This window comes from Rhincodon typus, chromosome 26 (genome assembly GCF_021869965.1).
Source record: "Rhincodon typus isolate 14 chromosome 26, sRhiTyp1.1, whole genome shotgun sequence".
NCBI lineage: Eukaryota > Metazoa > Chordata > Chondrichthyes > Orectolobiformes > Rhincodontidae > Rhincodon > Rhincodon typus.
In genome coordinates, this window is record NC_063357.1 from 44,222,781 (window position 1) to 44,240,279 (window position 17,499).

The window sequence follows — 17,499 nt, forward strand, 5'->3', positions numbered from 1 at the left end:
GATGGAGGTTTCCTTTCCAACAATTAGCAATGGGGTCATGGCCATCATTAGACTCTTAACTCCAGACTTTCTTTCTTTGAATTCAATTCCACCATCTGCTGTGGCAGGATTTGAACCCAGCCTCTAGCACATTATGGGGGTCCTCTGGATTAACAGCCCAGTGATAACACCACCAGGCCATCACCTCCCCCACTTTTCATGTGGAGCAGACCTAATGGTTTTCCCTTCTGTCACTTTCACAAATATGAAAGATCTCTACACAATTTGTATTCCTTTGTGGTAAGTTATTTCAGCAATGATTTGAGAACATAGATACGGGGAGTTGGAAGTGTAGCCAATACTATGGATTGGGCAGTGTCAATACCGCTGGTGTTGAAAATCTCTCCATTTCTGAAAACTGCAAGCCCCCAGATGTGGTATCACTCATTTTACACATAACCCAAGGTCAAAATGACCTCACTATGATGCTTGTTAGTTCATACAAGGCAGTTTGACTACTATACTAATGCAGGTGTCTTCTCTTGTCCTCTCCTTAGTCCACCATTGTTGATGGCTGCAGAAAACTTTACTATTTTTATCAAGAACGCAATCACTTTTACAGCCTTTGGTGTTTCAAGGTATGTTTGGGAATGCAATTTTTTTAAAACTGATTTTTGTTACAAAAAGCAGTGCATTTTCTCTTTAACTTCATTAAAAAGCTGTATTTTCCAGGCGGAATATAGTGGAATCAGTAACCAAAGCAACTCTGAAAAATTGCACCTACCATAAGGTCCGTGATCCTCTATGTCCCGTGTTCCGTTTGGGATACATTGTTGAAGAACTTAAAGAGAATTTCACTGCCTTGGCGTATAAGGTAAGTGTAGACTTGCACCAAGAGCATTGGCCTCCAACTAATCAATGGCAATGCAACTAGCAGAAAGCAACGGTAGCTGGCTTAATTTAACATAACCTGCACTGAAGCATTTAAGGATGATAGAGACACATTCTGTAATGCTATATCCTGGAACTCACTCCCTGACAGCACTTTGGGCGTAACTGCACCCAATAGACTGGATCGATATAGGAAGGCAGCTCACGATCAAAAGCACAGAATCATTACAATGCAGGAGGAGGCAGTTCAGCCTGTTGTGCCTATACTGGCTCCCTGAACAGGCATAATGACTTATTGCTGAGCTGTGGCCTTTTCTCCATAACCCCGAATATCATTTCTACTTAACTGATCATCCAATGCCCTCTTGAATGCTTCAATCAAACCTGCCTCCACCACACTTCAAGGCAGTGCATTCCAAACCCTAACTATTCGCTGTGTGGAGAAGATTTTCCTCACCTCTCATTTGCTTCTTTTGCATATTATCTTATAACTGTGCCCTTTTGTTTTTGACCCTCTTATGAGAGGGTGCAGTTACTCTCCATCCACCCTGTCTCTCAAGATATTGCAATCATATCTCAAGGGCAGCTTGGGATGGGTAGTAAATACTGGTTAAGCTAGTGATGCCCATAATCATGGAATAATGTTTTAAAAGGTCTGATAGTGTGATTCTGGTCACAGTGTGTGTTTTCTGTTGAAGGGTGGTATGATCGGGATTGTGATAGATTGGAACTGTGACCTGGATTGGTCAGAGAAATACTGTAAACCCAAATACAGCTTCCATCAACTCTACGGGGGCATAGGCAAGGAGCAGGTGTCAGCAGGATTTAATTTCAGGTAAGAAACTCACAGCAGGAGTTGGAAATTGACAGCACTTGTGTTTCGTGAAAAAAATGCAGCATGCTGTTTGGTAAAACCATCTGTTGGTGTAGTGACACATTATATCAGCTTGTGTCTTTGTGATTCCATATAACTGGGTTAATCTCAGTTGTACAGAAGTGAAAAAGCTGCAAGGAGAGCCTGGGGTGGCAGGGGGCAGGTGGTGGGCTGGGGGGAGGGGGTAGGGGTGGGGATGGTGGAGGAGGGTGATAAAATCTCCCTGGATCTCTGGCAGGATTAGCTGAGATGGAGACCACAATGCCGGTACGTCAGCTCCTCGTTGTTGTGCAGCCTCAGAAGATTACAGTCCAGTTTGTTTTGGATTGCATCTCTCCCATTAAAGGGCTGCTATTTGGAATTGCCTTGACACCTTTTCAAATGTGGTATTCCACAGTTCATCCTCAGGGCATTGTCAGCGACTGAAGCTACCTCAGCACCGTCTTTTAACTATATGTTGTCTTCGACAAGAACACTTTTGTAATTAAAAGTCTAGCCCATAAGTAAGTAGCCCAGGATCATGATCCATTGTTACGGCAGTGGTCAGGGATAGATGAGTATGTGTCTGCAGCTGAGCAAGGTAAAAGAACCTGAAGGACAGGAACCTCAGTCTGCGCAACCATCCAAAAGGTTTGATGTTCTTTCAGTTTGTCTGGATGACAGTGAAGACTAAAGGATAGAGGAGTTAACTTAACCGTGGAATTAAAACCTGAAAGAACTGCGGATGCTGTAAATCAGGAAGAAAAACAGAAGTTGCTGGGAAAGCTCAGCAGGTCTGACAGCATCTGTGAAGAGAAAATCAGCGTTAATGTTTCGGGTCCGTTCTGAGGAAGGATCACCGGACCCGAAACGTTAACTCTGATTTTTCTTCACAGACACTGCCAGACCTGCTGAACTTTTCCAGCAACTTCTATTAATGTTAACCATGGAAATGTTATACAGGAAGCAGTTTAAGTGGAGAAGGGGAATGAAAGGGAATATAGTGACTCTGTGCACACAGTGTACTAAGGGAGATTGACCATGTTCTCTGCAACAAGAGTTCAGATGGCTGTGTTGCCTGCCTGGTACCAGAGTTTACAAAATCTGCTGAGGGCTGAGGAGGAACTTTGAATGGAAGACAAGAGAAGGAATGTATATCGTCAGTATGAGAGGGTGACACTAAATTAAGAAGCAGAATCTCAAAGTTAATAATGACTGCATGATTAACTAAACCATGTGAAAATTGACATAGGACAAATCTGATTAGAGGAATGAATGTGTGGCTCTGATGTAGGAGGGGTTTATAGAACACTGGCATCACTAGGGGAAGTGAAATTTGTACCATTGCAACAGTCTACTCCTAAACTTTGCTGGGGTCAGCATTCTCGTGAGGGAAGGAGAGAGGATTTACATTAAATAGCGTGGCAGATGAACTGAACCGGTATTTTGAATTGGTCTTCAAGTAACATGTCAGAATTGGTGTAAATCATGAAATGGAACTGGACTCACCACATAAATACCACATAGCTACAAGAGCAGGTCAGAGGCTGGGAATCCTGAAGCAAGTAACTCACATCCTGACTCCCCAAAGCCTGTCCACTATCTACAAGGCACAAGTCAGGAGTGTGATGGAATACTCTCCACTTGCCTGGATGCGTGCAGTTTCACCAGCACTCAAAACTTTTGATACCATTTGGGATAAGTCAACTTGCTTGATTGGTCCCTCCAACACCGATGCTTAGTAGAGCAGTATGTACTATCTACAAGGTGCACTGCATAAACTCACCAAAGCTCCTCAGACAGCACCTTCCAAACCCACGACCACTTCCATCTCGAACAACAAGGGCAGCAGATACGTGGGAACACCAACACCTGCAAGTTCCCCTCCACTCACCATCCTGACTTGGAAATATTTCGCCGTTCCTTCACTGTCATTGGGTGAAAATCCTGGAAGTCCCTCCCTAACAGCAGTCTACCCATAGCACATGGACTGCAGTGGTTCAAGAAGGCAGTTCACCACCAACATCTTCGTAACTAGAGACAGTCAATTAATGCTGGCCTAGCCAATGATGCCCATGTCCCACAAATGAATAAAATAAAATAAAATAAGGTTCAGAATTACAGTAGAAAAGGACAATGAACGATCCAGAGTAAGAAAACCAACTGGTGGAGAGTGGACTTCAATGTGTGAAGAGCAGAACTGGGCCAAATATACTGGAGGACAAAGTTTAGAGACAAAAACTGTAAGTGAACAATGGACTACAAAAATTCAGGCATGGCCAAAGTATATTCCCTCAAAAAGCAAAGGATCCCTGAATAATAAAGGAGATACAAATTAAGATAAAAAAGAAAAGTTATGGTTCTGGTAGGTAACTGGTAGAAAGCAGAGGTGAGAACCAAGCTGAATACAAAGGTTCAGAGAACAGGTGAAAAGCATATGAGAGAAGCAAAGATAGATGATGGCAAAAGACCGGTGGCCAAGAGAAAGGAGAATTCCAGAATCTTCTATAAGAGCATCAATAGGAAAGGGTGTTAAAAGGAGGAGTAGGCCTGACGAGAGATGAAAAGGGGGTGAAGAATGAAGGGATATGGTTGATGTATGAAATGAATACCTGCTTCTGTCTTTACCTACAAGGTATGGCTATCTTAACGAAGGTGGGAACTCAGTCATGAGAAGAGTTCAAAACTGATTAGGAGGAACTGTTGGATAAACTCTTGGTACTTAAAGTCGAAGGAAGTGAAAGGAGGAGGAGGTAGATTTTTAATGAGTAATGGGTTGAAGGATCATGGAGAGTGGGCAGGAAAGAGGAGTCGAGGCTGAGATAAGAACAGCCATGAAGGTATCAAATGGTGGAGCAGGCTCGAGGGGCTGAATAGCACCCCCATGCTCTTAGTTCTTATATTCATCATGCTCTGTCTGATCATCACATTGGATCCCATGGCATGATTTCAAGGAAGAACAGGTAGCCCTCTCCCTATGCCCTGGGCAGTATTCCTCAAATTACATAAAAAACAGGTTATCAATACATCATCACTTGGCTGTTGCTAGGAATTGTTCTACTCAATTAGCCACTGTTTTTCTTACATTACTGCACTCACTTCTAGAACATAGAACAACTTCTAAATTACCTCATTGGCTTAAAGTGGTTTGCGAGGCCTGACAATATGATAGGTGATATTGAAATGCAAGTCTTTCTTTGTTTCAAGGTTCACTAACGTTGCCCAAATTTCTTTTTCAAAGGTATGCTAAATACTACAAGGAAAATGGTGTGGAAATGAGAGACCTTTACAAAGTGTATGGAATTCGATTAGATATTATGGTTCATGGGAAGGTAAGGCTCTCTTATTTTTGGGTGATATTATTAAGTGAAGGGAATGGAATTTACATCAGACACTACCTTAGGATAGCCCAAGGTAATATTTGATAGGTAATAACTCTTTCTAAATTATCCTAAAGATGTTTCTCCCTTCCCAAAGTCTCTGTGAATTTTCTATTTTTCCCCTCAATGAGCAGGATAGTGGTGAGTTGTCTGATGGGTCTGTTTTACTGGTGGTACTCTAAGAGTCATTTCCATCCAAAAATCTGATCTCAGAAACCACACAGTGTGGTGTAATCAAAACAACCACTTTGAATCTACAGTTTCCATTTGAGACAATCATTTGTTTTAGATTCATTATTCAATATTTGGCAAATAGAAAAAAAATCCCCAATATAAAGCGTTACGTTTTGGGTCTATACTTGTGTTCTATATTTCCTTGCATTCAGTATCACCAACCAATTCTACAGGTCAATCATAAATTTCTAACAAACAAGGGCAAACCTTAATGGGGAATAAAAGTAGACCAGGGATCAAATAGACAAATCTTGCTGCGTTACTCAGATGACCATGTTCTATAATGTGTTCACTCTATTGGGTTGATGCTCAGACTATAAATATTTAACATTCAACAGGCTAATAGGGTATTAATTGAGATTCACAAACTGTACACTCTTCCTTTAGACTAAATACATGAAGGTAATTGACCCACGTACCTCTCGAGATAAATTGATTTCTGAAACAGGCTCTTCACTTGTGTGGAAATAGTGCTAACAATGAATCAGTCGTTTGGCTCCATCTGTCTTCTGCTGTCAATGTGACAGCCAAGTTTACACTGCAAGGGCCAGAGAAACCCCATTAGTCACAGTGCTGTCACACGTCAGCGCTACACCTTCGGTCAAGGCACTGTCTGATCCACTAACCATGGCTGATCTGATAATCCTCAACTCCACTTCCTGCCTTTTGCCCCCATAACCCTCGGTTTCCTTACTGGTTAAAAATCTGTCTCTCTCACCCTTGAATATACTTAATAACCAGCCTCGACAGCCGTTTGCAGTAAAGAATTCTGCAGATTCACTGTCCTCTGAAAAAAATTCTTCCTCACTTCTGTCTTTAATGTGTCACCCCTTATCTTCCTAAGAACTTGTACTGAAGAATCTGTACCTGCGTACCTTGTACCTAAGATGACAGCATAAGTGGCAACTTGTAAACTTTTCACTGTACTCGTTTGAGTACATGTAATAATAAAACTAATTCAATTCAATTATTCTGAGATTCTGCCTTCTGCACCTCTTTCACACAAGGGGGAATCAAACTTTCTGCATCTGTCAGGTCCCTAAGAACCTCATACATTTCAATAAGATCACCTCTCATTCTTCTAAACTCCAATGAGTACCGGCCATATCTGCTCAACCTGTCCTTAGACCTGGGATTAGCCCAGTAAACCTTCTCTGAACTGACTCTCAGGCCAATATATCTTTACACAGATATTAGACCCAAGACTGTTCAAGTATTCCAGCTGCAGTTTAACTAGTGTACCTTGTATAGCTTTAGCAAAACTTGCTAACTTTTATATTCCATTTCCTTTGAAATAAAAGCGTACATTCCATTTTTTTTCTCTATTACCCACTGAGACTGATGCTAGAGTTTTGTGATTCATAGGCAAGCATATCCAAATTTCTCTGTTCTGTAGCTTTCTGTAGTCTTTCCCCATTTCAATAATATTCAGTTCCTCTACTCTTCCTGCCAAATTGCATGACTTCACATTTCCCCAAATTATATTCCATCTGCTAAGTTCTTGCCCATTCACTTACCCTGTCCATAACCTCTGTAGACTCTTTGTGTCATCTACAAACTTAGCAATCTTACATTCACTTTCCTCATCCAAATCATTAATGTATATCGTAACAAACCCAGCACTGATCCCTGAGGCACTCCACTAGTTACAAGTTGCCATTCTGAAAATGGCCCCCTTATCCCAGATCTCTGTCAGTTAGTTAGCCAATCCCTATCCATGCTGATAAACTACCTCCAACCAATGGCTTCAATACAGTAGCCTAATGTGTGGCACTTTATTGAATGTCTGGTGAAAGTCTAAATATATTACATCCACTGCTTCCCCTTTATCTATCCTGTGGTTACATCCTCAAAGAATTCTAGTAAATTTGTCAGGCATGATTTCCCTGTCATGAAGCCATTTGACTCTGTTTGATCATATTATGTATTTCTAAATGCGCTGCTATTTCATCCCTTATAACGGACTCTTAATATTTTCGCAATAACAAATAAGCTAACTGGCCTAAACAATGATTTACCAGACTGATTTCTGGGATGACAGGACTGACATGTGAAGAGAGTTTGGAGTGGTTAGAATTATATTCACTGGACTTTAGAAGAATGAGGGGGATCTCATAGAAATCTACCAAATTCTAGCATTATTGCACAGGGTAAATGCAGAAAGGATGTTCCCAATGACTAGGGGATCCAGAACCAAGGGTCACAGTCTAAGGATACAGGGTAAGTCATTTGGACTGAGATGAGGAGAAATGCCTTCACCCAGAGAGTGAGAAGCCTGTGGGATTCTCTGCCACAGAAAGCAGTTGAGGCCAAAACATTGAATGTTACAAGAAGAAGTTAGATAAAGTTATTAGCGATCAAAGGGTATGGGGAGAAAGCGGGAACAGAGTACCAAATTGGATGATCAGCCATGATCATACTGAATAGTGGAGCAGGTTCGAAGGGCTGAAAGGTCTACTCCTATTTTCTACATTTCAATAGTCTATAATTACATATTATTTATCACCTTCCTTTTATAAATAAAGGTGTTACATTGCCAGCTTTCTAGTCCTCTGGAACTTTTTCAGAGTCAATGTATTCTTGGAAGATTACTACCATTGCATCCATTATTTCTGTAACTATTGCCTTTAATGTCCTAGAATATATCCTATCAGGACAATGGGACATATCAGTTTTTAACTCCATTAGTTTCCCAAGCACGGTTCCTCCAGTGTTAGTTATTGTGTTTATTTTCTCTCGTCCTTTTGCCCCTTGCATATTTAGTAATTTGGAACAATATTAGTATTTTCTACTGTGAATACTGATGCAAAATATTTGTTCAACTCCTCTGCCATTTCCTGGTTCTCCATTATTTTTTCTCCCCAGCCCTATTCTCTAAGGGGCCTATGTACACTTTAGCCTCTCTTTTTCTTTTTATATATTGAAAGAAGCTCTTGCTGTCCATCTTGATATTACTTGCAAGTTTACCCTCAACATTTATTTTCTCCCACTTTGTTTTTCTGGTCATCTTTGTTGGTTTTTAAAATTTTTCCAATCCACTGGTTTACCACTAAGCTTTGCCACATTGTACATTTTTTCATTCAATCTGAAGCTATCTTTGACTTCCCTGGTTAACCATGTTTGGATTATCCCCTTCATAGAATCCTTCCTCCTCACTGGAATATGCCTTTGCTGTGAGCCATGAACTATTTTCTTAAAGTCTGCAGTCTGCAGTTTTCTTCAACTGTCTTCGCTACTAAACTCCTTTCTCAATCCAATCCAGCTAGCTCTATCCTTTTCCTTGGCAATTACCCTGGTTTAAGTTTATCACAGTTGCTTCAAATCCAAATTCCTCCCTCTCACAGTTGCGGAGAACAGGATCTATCCTTTCACCATTTGAATGGGTCCCCATACCAATGTGCTATAAGGGAGTTTGTTCATCCTTGCTGCAGTCCCCACTCCCAACCGCAGAGTTTGCAAGAACATCATAACTGTTGGACAATTGCAGGGACTGAGGCTCCTCAATTTTAGCCCCTAGGTCCTCATAGCTGCCTCTGCCAGTCAGTCACTCTCCTGTTCCTGATTGCAGATCAATTTTTGAATTCTGGTTGCCCTGCTTTAGGAAAGATATTATTAAATTGGAAAGGATTCAGAAAAGATTTACCAGGATGTTACCAGACTAGAGGGCTTGAGTTATAAGGAGAGGCTGGATAGGTTGGGACTTTTTTCCCTGGAGCGTAGGAGGGTGAGGGGTGACCTTAAAGAGGTTTATGAAATCATAAAGGGCATAGATAAGGTGAAAACAAGGGTAGTTTCCATTGTGTGGGGGAGTTCAAAACTAGAGGACATAGGTTTAAGGTGAGAGGGAAAAGATTTGGAAGGGACCTGAGAGGTAACTTATTCACAAATAAGGTGGTGCACATAGATTGAGCTGCCAGAGGAAATGGTAGATGCAGGTACAGTTACACCATTTAAAAGATGTTTGGACAGTTACATGAATAGGAAAGGTTTAGAGAGATGTTGTCTAAACACAGGCAAATGGTTCTAGTTTAGTTTGGACAACCTGGCTGGCATGGATGAAATGGGTCGAAGGGTCTGTTTCCATGCTGTATGACTCTATGACTCTATTATTATATTTACCCAACCTGATGGAGTCTGACCACCCTCTGGAGAAAAGTGCCCTGGAAAGTGACTCCTTCCTGATATGGCACAATGTCTGCAGCTCAGACTCCAGGCCTTCAACTCAGATCGGAAATTCCTTAAGTGCAACACTTATTACGGATGCGTTCTCCCTGGATCAGATTGGTGTCCAGCTGCAACAACACATTCACTCATCCTGTCATCACTATCGTAGTTGTTCTAACTTGAAAGGGTTCAGAAAGGATTTATAAAGATGTTGCTGGGGTTGGAGGGTTTGAGGCTGAATGGGCTGGGGCTATTTTCCCTGGCGCGTCAGAGGCTGAGGGGTGACCTTATAGAGGTTTGTAAAATCATAAGGGTCATGGATAGGGTAAATAGACAAGGTCCTTTCCCCAGGGTAGGGGTGTTCAAAACTAGAGGGGCATAGGTTTAAAGTAAGAGGAAAAAGATTTAAAAGGGACCTAAGGACCAACTTTTTAACACAGAGGGTGGTCCGCGTATGGAATGAGCTGCCAGAGGAAATGGTGGAGGCTGGTACAGTTACAACATTTAAAAGGCACCTGGATGGGTATATGAATAGGAAGGATTTAAAGGGATATGGGCCACCAGCCGGCAAATGGGACTAGATTAATTTAGGATTTCGGATCGGCATGGTCAAGTTGGACTGAAGGGTCTGTGTCCATGCTGTACAACTCTATGACTCGATGATCTTATAAATTAATTTCTAGAAATTCCTTGCTCTTTATATTTCCTTGTTTTGATATATTGCTTTTATAAACTAAAAAGAGAGAGAACAAAGCACTAAAATACTTATTATTAAGTAAAGAGAAAAACATCTGAGATCAAAACGCAAACTGAAGACTCAATCTTTAGTTTAATGAGTAGAAATAGTCAACAATCCGAATCAGCAATCAGCTTCTTTCTCTGCACTCCCATCACACTCTGTCATTGGTCTCACTGCAGGTCAGCTTCTCGATGCAAGACTTTTATTCTGGTCCCACTCACCTCTCACTCTGGGGAGTTTATTTCTTGCAGTAAACCCTAGCTAAATCACCTTTGACCCCTTTCATATTGAATTTCCACTTTGAACCAAGTTTCTAACCGTAGTCAGTAACCCACTTGGCCTTGTCTCACTTTGCTGAGGTTCCACATTGCTGTGGTCCCACGCTGACCATGCTCCTTATTTACCAGGCATTCCTGTCAAACAAAGGACATCAATTACTTAATGAGATGGCTTGATTCACTGAACGTTGTCAAGTCCATTTAAAATTACACACAAAATGGAACCTCCATCCAGATATAATGCTAACACTCAAAATCATCCACAGAAAGCAGTCCTTCTTTCTTGTCCTGGTGTATGAAAATTAGCCTATCAGGTAATGTTAAAAATCGCTCTTTTATTAAATATCCAAAGCTTAATTGGCAAAGGTGTATTTCATTTTTCCTCTGAATAACATTAATTTCCTTTGGTCAAAATAGTCAAACATTCTCCGATAAAAGATATATTAGTTCGAGTGTGCACTAGAGTTTGTAGTTAGTTACTCATCTTGTTTAATGGACTCATCTTTTTTTATCAGGCTGGTAAATTTAACATCATTCCAACCATGACAACTATTGGTTCTGGAATTGGGGTGTTTGGAGTGGTAAGTAAAAATGCTCGTTAATCTCAACATTAGAGATAGATCATTTTGGAAGAATGTCAGGAAGCAATTATTTTACACAAAAGATAGTAGAAATCTCGATCTCACTCCTCTCAAAGAGCTATGATGCACATGGGTTGGAGTGGGGTTTGAGATATTAGTTAGATCTTTCAAGACTGAGATTAATAGATTTTCACTGGTGAGAGAATTTGAGGGGAAAGTGTAATGTGGAGGTGAGGTGGAGTTTGGCCAAGATTTAATTGAATAGTGAAACCAGCTTGAGGAGCGAAATCACTTTCTCCTGGTCTTACACTCAGAAAGGAAGAGAAAAAGTTGCTCAGTTATAAGGCTGTGAAGAAAGATTATTTTTATTTCATAATCCTCTGTGACTGAAAAGTGGACTATTATGGAACAGTGGCAGTGTCCCTAACTCTAAGCCTTCGTTCGAGTTTCAGAAATATGTAATAATAACGCTGAATAGGTTGATTAGAAAATTTCCAAAGGGTAATGTTAACTTTTAGCCTTTGGTGTACCATGAACTGTCTAGAAATGCCTGGCTATATATGCCCTCTCTCCTACTTACTTTTCCATCAGGTTTTTAATAGAGAAAATGGGGTGCAACATATACTGTCCAACCAAATGAATTTTATACAGAATTAAAACCTTCCCCTTTGCATTTTCCAAATTAAAAGTCAAAAATCTCATGACACCAGATTATAGTCCAAAAGGTTTATTTGAAAATGCAAGCTTTCATGGCTCAGCTCCTTCCTTAGGCGTAGTGTGAGAGAGAGGGTATAAGACAGAGAATTTATAAGCAGGTCAGACAATGCATTTTAGGTGCGAGGTCTTGCTTAGAATCTGTCTTTGTTTTAAACTGGGGTCAGGTTTTATTTTTTTCAGCAAAATAGAATTTATCTGCAACTACACAAACATCTGGGATGAAATAATTCCTGTGTGTGTCTGCGTGTGTGTGTGTGTGTCTGCGTGTGTATGTGTGTGTGTGCATGTGTGCGTGTGCATGTGTCTGTGTGCGTGTGTGTGTGTGTGTGTGTGTGTGTGTGTCTGCGCATGTGCTTGAGAAAGTGTGAGTGTGAGGGAGTGTATGTGTGTGAGAGAGTGTATGTGTGAGTGTGTGTGTGTGAGAGAAGATCTGTGCAAGTGTGTATGTGTGAGAGAGTATGAGTGTATGTGTGTGTATGTGTGAGTGTGTGTGTGAGTGTATAGCGCAGTGGGGTCACCTGTAGCGTGTCAGGAAACATGAGTGCCAGATTCATCAGCCACACTTACAAGGTGGTGCAAAACATCACCCAGGCACAACGCATAGCCACCCGTGCTCTCAAGACCAATCGCAACATTGTCATCAAACCAGCAGACAAAGAAGGAGCCATCATCATACAGAATAGAATGGGCTACTACAAAGAAACATATGGACAACCAAACAACTGGGAACACTGCAGACCTAAAATGCATTGTCTGACCTGAGATGCCACCTCTTGTATACATTGATAAAACTTTTAATTACCTCAGGATAATGACTTGAGAGGAAGTTGGATCTTGCATTTTAACCAGCAGTCTCCTTCCTAACTGATTAAAGATTCAACAAGAGGCAGCCAGTTTTAGGGTTGTTACCTTTCTGCTTATAAATTCTGTGTCTTATACCCTCTCACACACACAATGCCTGAGGAAGAAGCTGAGCCATGAAAGCTTGCGTTTTAAATAAACCAGAGATAGTAGGAACTGCAGATGCTGGAGAATCCGAGACAACAAGGTGCAGGGCTGGATGAACACAGCAGGCTCTGCTCCTATGATGCTGCTTGGCCTGCTGTGTTCATCCAGCCCTGCACCTTGTTGTCTCTGTTTTAAATAAACCTGTTGGACTATAATCTCATGTCATGTGATTTCTGACCTTGTCTACCCCCAGTCCAACCCTGGCGCCTCCACATCATGGTTTCCAAATCATGAAGACCATGTTAACCACTTTCTTAAAGCAGAGTCATATATTTATTCTTTCTCAATGTTCTCTCTTTCTCATCATATCCAAACTACTTTTCCAACATCACAACTGCAACTCCTCAGAATCTCTTCTGCGGAAATTAGAACATTGATACACTGCAATCCTGCATCCACCCTGCGGCAGGAAAAGGAAGCTAATTACTAGGTGTTAAGAATCAAGGTTGTCTCTATTTGTTCCTTCATCAACAATGAATACTTTCATTAAACAACCAACCATCAAACAGGCTACATTTACAAATCTTTTACATGCATGAGGTGTCAGACTTTGCCTCAGGCACAGGATTCATAGAATCTCTACAGGATGGAAACAGCCATTCAGCCTATTGAGTCCACACTGAACAGCATCCACCCAGAACCATCCCCCTGCCCCATCTCTGCATTTCCCCATAGCTAACCCACCTAGCCTACACATCCCTGGGCAATTTAGCATGACCAATCCACCCTAGCCTGCACATCTTTGGACTGCAGAAGGAAACTGGAACACCCAGAGGGGACCCATGCAGACACGGGGAGAATGTGCAAACTCCACACAGACAGTCGCCCAAGGGGGGAATCGAACCCAGGTCCCTGGGGCTGTGAGGCAGCAGTGCTAACCACTGAGACAATACCACCCCAAGTTCCCCAAGCAACAGGCAACTAGAACTTCTTTATTTCAATAATATACTTTATTCATCAATACATTGTCACAAATGCAGTTCAGTTCTGTACAGTAGCATGTCAAGGAAACACAACAAACATTTGAGTTTGACTATTCAAATCAACCAATACAAGACTATCTTTACATGCATTGAGGCACTAGGAGGGTCCAATAACTGAATAGGCCCTAATTAACTTCAGCAGGAAGACCTCAGACAGTGGTCTTGCCCCACTGTGCAGCTGCCCCAAGCTTTGGTGCTTCCCTCAGCAAGTCATCCTGGACCTTGAAATGTGCCAGTCTGCAACACTCAGTCAGGGTCAGCTCCTTGCTCTGGAAGATCAACAAGTTTTGGGCAGACCAAAGAGCTGCATTAACATTCACAGGGGCATATATGTGAAAGGGAGAGAATATACAGTGGTTAAAGTGTAATAATTCCACCTCTGTCTCTGAGGCCTAGTCTTTGCAGTTCTGCAGAGGGCTCTGGACACTGGTTCAAATCCTACGGGATGTCTGATGGGTATGTTTGTCCCTGATACTGTACAATGTAAGTTTATTTGGGAGCAAGTCTCTTAATTTAAATACTCTGAGGAAGGCAAAAACAAATCACATTTACTCTTGACTAGAGATTAACTCAAGAATCTCGTGTTAGAGGGTAGGACCTTCAAAATACAACAGCTGAAGGTGCAACTTTTTGAAACCTAGGTAAGGAAACTTAGTACCAATGTATGAATGAATTATTTTAAACTATGTAAACTGTTCATTTCTTTCAAGGCAACACTCGTGTGTGACCTGGTATTGCTTCACGTTCTCCCAAAACGTAACTACTACAAACAAAAGAAGTTCAAGAATGTTGAAGGAGAATCCCCCACATCAAAACCAGCAGAAGTGAGTGAAGATTTGATGATGAGTAATTAATCCGGAGATCATCAAACACAACAAAAGACATAATCCAGGCCATTTCTGAAGAAGGGTCCCAAACCGAAACATCACCTTTTCTGCTCCTCTGATGCTGCCTGGCCTGCTGTGTTCCTCCAGCTCCACACTGTGTTATCTATAAAAAGATTTATTCCATTTCACTTGACTTTCACTTAGAAAACCAAACGGCGTGAAAGTGTGATTGTTTCAGCCTGTTTTTGGAGCATTACTCTTAGAGCTCTAAAATGGTATCAACTAAATCAATGGCATATACATATGAGGTGTTCTGTGTAGGGTGCCATATTAGCACAAGCGAAGTGAGCATTGACTGGATATAGGAAGAGCAGACAAAACCCCAATGCCAATCTGTGTGCTATGTTATTTTGGTACCTGAGTACCAGGCATTGCATGGCATGGTTAGGCAGCACCAACTGGACACTGAGGGAGCAGAATCTGTCTCTTTCGCACTGCTATCACTTTCACAGCCTCAGGCAATGTCTCCTTTGCCCTACTCTGAGCTTTCAGCTGGTGGCAGATTGCACTCATTTTCGAGAAAGTCTGCCAAATCCTGTGCCACTCAGGCACTTGGCAGGCCACCAATGAATCTTTTCCCAAGGACCCCACCTCCGCGGGTGGGCATACCACCCACAGAGGGCTAACAGTCAATAAGAGGTGGGCACTGCTGCTGGTAGGACACGCACCTGAGGCTCCAGATGGAGGAGGGGGCACCATGGGAGGTGAGGGATGGAAGGGGCTGGGGGTCAGGGAGGAAGGATAAGGAGGGTAGGCATCAAGGGCAGGAGAGGGCTTCTCAGTGCAGCCACCTCTTTCCCCATCCTGATGCCAGGTCTCTGAATCAGGCACTGAGTGCCTCTGTTTGAGGAACCAGCCTCCAGCCTCCTGCCACTGCCTGTAGCCAAGTCATGTTCTCACACCCACAGTTGGGCCAATGCCATTAACTGCCCATGTGAAGGTTTCAATTGGAGGGGCAGGTAGATTATCTGGGCATTTCTGCCATGGTCTTAATCAGAGTGGAAGGAAAGAAGGCGCCAGACTCCCTAACTGTCACCCTCCCACCTGATTAAATGCCCCACCCTCATCACCGAACACAGCACAGGAGAGGGCACATGCCCATTGTTCCTGGCGGAAGTTCATAGATTCATACAGCACAGAGAAGGCCCTTCTGCCCATCGAGTCTGCACAGACAATAACTTCAGTCCCAGTGACCTGCATCTCCACTGTGTCCTGAAAGAAATGATGTGGTGCCTGTAGTGATTGTAACGAGGTCAGTCAGGTGGACCTGATAGAGTATGAGTTCCCTGTTTGGGGCTATGAATCTGGTCCAATCAGAGAGCCCTGGCTGACAGATATAAACAGGAGAGTCAGGGATTCTGTTCACTCTGAGAGCTGGTTCTGAAGGAGCTAGAAGATAGTCAAGTACTAGGCACGTGTACATAAAGGGTGACTCGGTGATGGGATACCGGCCTCTGTGGTGTTAATTCAGTGCCGTTTCTTTGGGTGATGTAGCTGGACAATGAAATGATTAGAATGAGCTGGAGCACAGAGGTCTTGTGCTACTTGTATGTGAACAGGAGAAGCCAACATCAGCCCAACACCCAGTTTCAGGGAGACGATTAAATTTAAGTTCCACTCTTCACTGCAAATATTTAAAAAGCTACGTTTGCAATTAACTCAATATGTGGGACTCAATATTCCTTCCTCAGCTAACTGAACAATATTGTTGGATTTTCTTTTGAAAACAGACCAAAGAGTAACAAAGGGAGAACATTCCTTACCATCCAGAAGAGACTCTGAAACAGAGTGAGCGCAGACAAGAGAGTTGGACCTCATTGACATAAGGCTACATCCCTTCCAAACCAACTGACAACACTGCGCAGTAACATCCTTGAAGTCCAGATTGCTGAATAACTGAACGAGGAAGGGACACTGTTTCTTCAGAGAACACCTCCCCATCTTTTACAGAACTTCATAAGGGACCACTCCAGTCATCTCCACAGCAGCTGAACAGTCAACAAGGCCCCAAGCTGGACATCGCCATCATAGCAACAATTTCTTCTAGGAAATGAGGCAGCTGGTACGGGCACACTCACTGTACAACATTCCATATAAAGCACTGCTCTTTGTCGCTGGGTTAGAAGTGTCCAATTGCTTATCTTAGTGTTCACAGCCATGAGAAATTATGCAACTTGTTTTTAATAAAAAATTCACATCAACCAACCTTTGTTCAGTTCTTTATGGAGCTAGGAAATGAGGATGCTTTTAATGGGGCTCTACCTGACTTGTCCTTATCACATCTTTCACAAACATTGCAGGCTGGAATGAGTCTTCACACCAACAAGGGCAGCAAATCCCTGTGAACTCTAGATATTGAGGGACATACAGGATTGGGTAAAGAAATAAAGGGAAGGTTATGGCAGATACTGAGGGCTCAAAACAGCAGAAGCCCCAGAGGAGTATAGAATGTGCGAGGGGAAAATTAAAAATGAAATTAAAAGTGCAAAAAGGGGACATGAAGACTAATGACAGATGAAATAAGGTGAATCCTTACGTTATTTTACAATTCATGAACAGTAAATGGTTAATTACGAAAAGAATAAGGCACATTAGGACCATTAGGGTAATTTGTGTTTGGAGCCAAAGAACATATGTAGGGTTCTAAATGACTACTTTGTGTCAATGTTCACGATGAGGGGAACAATGTGGGTCTAGAAATCAGGGAGAAGGACTGTGATATACTTAAAGAAGTTAGCATAGATGAGAGATAACAAAGTGTAGAGCTGGATGAACACAGCAGGCCAAGCAGCATCAGAGGAGCAG

The 17,499-nt window shown here is 42.2% G+C and overlaps 1 protein-coding gene across 1 annotated transcript in view; it reads left to right on the forward strand.

The window, feature by feature from the left end:
- Positions 1–16,896, forward strand: part of p2rx1 (purinergic receptor P2X, ligand-gated ion channel, 1) — a 70,605-nt gene extending 53,709 nt beyond the window's left edge. The window contains exons 6-12 of the mRNA XM_048612722.1: positions 537–617; positions 712–853; positions 1,569–1,705; positions 4,965–5,055; positions 11,034–11,099; positions 14,518–14,631; positions 16,425–16,896. Of these exons, the coding sequence (XP_048468679.1) occupies positions 537–617; positions 712–853; positions 1,569–1,705; positions 4,965–5,055; positions 11,034–11,099; positions 14,518–14,631; positions 16,425–16,436 (643 nt within the window). The 3' untranslated portion in view covers positions 16,437–16,896. The remainder of the gene's footprint in view (positions 1–536; positions 618–711; positions 854–1,568; positions 1,706–4,964; positions 5,056–11,033; positions 11,100–14,517; positions 14,632–16,424) is intronic.
- Positions 16,897–17,499: the final 603 nt, after the last annotated feature.